We start from the raw sequence: 2,932 nt of genomic DNA on the forward strand, positions 1-2,932 counted from the left end.
CGCTCCGAGCTGCCGCCCAGCAGGAACGCTCTGCTCTCCTTGTAGGGCACGTCCCGCGTCATCTTCTCCAGGAGCTGCTCCAGGATCTGCGCGGTGAGGCCGGGCTCTGCGGCCAGGGCCCTCCACATGGCGCACGTGTGGCTGCGGGGAGCAGAGGGGAGATAGGTGCTGGGTAAGGAGCCTTCCAACCCAACCATGCCATGGCTCTATGAACTTTAAGGACCCTTCCAACCCAACCAGCCCATGCCTCTACGAACTTTAAGGACCCTTCCAACACAGCCAGCCCATGTCTCTATGTCCTTCAAGGACCCTTCCAACCCAACCATCCCATGGCTCCATGATCTTTAAGGACCCTTCCCATCCAACCATCCCATGGCTCTATGATCTTTCTTCAAAGACCCTTCCCACCCAACCATTCCATAGGTCTATGATCTTTAAGGACCCTTCCAACCCAACACAACCGAACCCAATCCAATTCAGGGTTCTGTGGTCTATCAAGACTCAATCAATCCAACCATTCTGTTCTCTATGCTCTGTAAGGACCCTCCCAATCCAACCCATCCTATGGGTCTATGATCTTTAAAGACCCCTCCAACCAACCCAACGGAACCCAACTCATTTCATGGTTTTATCGTCTTAAGACCCTTCCAACCCAACCATTCTATGGCTCTATGATTGTCAAGGACCCTTCCAATCCATCCCAACCATCCCATCATTATATGATCTTAATAGACCCTTCCAACCCAACCACTCCATAGCTCTTTGGTCTTGAAGGACTCTCCCAGCCCATCTCCCCCCATGGCAATATGATCTTGAAAGACCCTTCCAATCCAACCTAACCCATCCCATCCCGTGGCTCTGTAATCTATTAGGACCCTTCCAACCCAACCATTCTGTTCTCTATGATCTTCAAAGACCCTTACAATCCATCCCAACCATCCCACCATTACATGATCTTAATGGGCCCTTACAACTCAACCATTCCATGGCTCTATGATTTTTAAGGACCCTTCCAACCCAACCATTCTACGGTTAAATGATCTTCAAGAACCCTTCCAACCCAATTATTACATAGCTCTACGGTCCTGAAGGACCAAAACAGTGCCCCCAATGGTTCTACAATCTTGAAGAACCCTTCCAACCCAACCCAACCCAACCCAAACCATTCCACAGTTCAGTGGTCTGTGAGGACCCTTCCAACCCAATCATACTCTTTTCTATGATCTTCAAGGACCCTTCCAATCCATCACAACCATCCCATGGCTCTATGATTTGTAAGGACCCTTCCAACCCAATCATTTCATGGCTGTATGATCTTGAAGGACCCTCCCAACCCAACTCAACTCAACCCAACCCAACCCAACCCAACCCACCCCACCCCACCCCACAACTCTGATCTTTGAGGACCTTTCCAACCCAAACATTCCATGGTTATATGATCTGTAAGGACCTTTCCAACACAGCCCAACCCAACCCATTCCATAGTCCTATGCTCAGGGCTCAGCATGGGGCCAGATCTGACACCCCAGAGCTCTGGCTTTGCCGAGCTGCCCCACGTTGCAGCCCCGACCGCCCCAACCACACTCAGCTTCGCTCATTCGCTCCACTTACACCCCTACGCCCCGCAAACCCTCAGCAGCAAGTGGACACGCCGATCCTCAAAATACCAGCGGGAATTCCAAGAGGGGGAAGGAGCCAAAAAGCTTCCAGCCGCAGCTGAAGCAAAAGCTGCTCCGGATGCGGGTACCTGTCGAAGGGCAGTGCGCTGCCCAGCAGGCTGGAGACCACCACGCCGGTGTGCTGGGCCGCCAGGATGTACACCGTCTGCTGGGCCGCCTTGCGCACGTGCTCCTCGTCCACCTCCTGCAGCTTGCCGTGGATGATGCTCATGATGTCGGGCACCTGTGGGGCAAGGTGGTGGCATTCAGATGGGGGACGGGACACGGCGAGAGCTTGGGGGGACCTTGCTGCGGTGTCCCCCCATCCAGGTGACACTGCGGAATGTCTCAGGGTGCGGAGCAGCCGATGCTGTCAGCATCCAGGGCTTAGCAGCGCCGTGGGGTTGGAGCTGGGTGATTGTTGAGGTCCCCTCCAAACCAACCACAGCTCTATGACCTTCAAAGACCCTTCCAACCCAACCGTCCCATGGCTCTATGATCTTTAAGGACTCTTCCAATTCAACTCATCCTCTGGCTCTATGACCTTTAAGGACACTTCCAACCCAACAATCACATGGGTCTGTGACCTTTTAAGACCTTTCCAACCCAACCATTCTATGGTCTTGTGATCTTTCAGGACCCTTCCAACCCAACCATTTTCCAATTCTACAACCCCAGGAACTGGAGCGGCACAGAGGATGACCCCTGGCCCCCTCGGCTGCACGACGAGGTGCAGAGGAAGCTCATGCGCAGCCCAGACCTGGCGGCAAATCCCCGAGCTTAGCACAGAGCTGCCGGGATTTAACGTCAGGTCGGGTTTCAGGATCTGGGCCGGACGGGGTCCGGGTGAAAAGGGAGCGATGGGGAGGGGTCAAGGGGGGAGCGGGACGTTAGCAGGAGCTGCTGTGCAAAGCCAGAGCGGTGCGGGGAGAGCTGGTGTTTCCAATTAGTGCAGGAGAAAAGGGGGAGAGCTGAGTCCTAAGGCAGTGGATTAGACCAAAAAAAAAAAGTCCTCTGAGCAGGAGTGGGGTGTGGAATGGGATGAGGATGAGGGTGGGGATGGGGGTGGGATAGGGATGCGATGGGGATGTTGACCAAAATGGGGATGGTGATGGGAGGAGTGACAGCTCCAGGGAGTGTGAGGCAGGCAATTGTATAGCCAGAGGTGCAATGGGAACGGTCACATCCTTTCAGTGCCGGAAGAGATAAACTGGAAAGTGACTGCAGAGAGTGATGGAACAGAGGGGAATGACTTGAACTCAAAAGAGGGGAGA

At 54.0% G+C, this 2,932-nt stretch overlaps 1 protein-coding gene across 1 annotated transcript; it reads right to left on the reverse strand.

Annotated features, from left to right (window-relative positions):
• Positions 1 to 3: 3 nt before the first annotated feature.
• On the reverse strand, positions 4 to 1,931 carry LOC110392008 (maestro heat-like repeat-containing protein family member 1; the record flags this gene model as incomplete). Its single annotated transcript, XM_021383951.1, has 2 exons — positions 1,748 to 1,931; positions 4 to 141 (listed from the first exon to the last, which is right to left on the reverse strand). Coding segments are annotated over exons 1-2 (281 nt in total), but the record flags the coding sequence as incomplete, so codon positions are not given.
• Positions 1,932 to 2,932: the final 1,001 nt, after the last annotated feature.

Source organism: Numida meleagris, unplaced genomic scaffold, assembly GCF_002078875.1.
Source record: "Numida meleagris isolate 19003 breed g44 Domestic line unplaced genomic scaffold, NumMel1.0 unplaced_Scaffold742, whole genome shotgun sequence".
NCBI classification, from domain to species: domain Eukaryota; kingdom Metazoa; phylum Chordata; class Aves; order Galliformes; family Numididae; genus Numida; species Numida meleagris.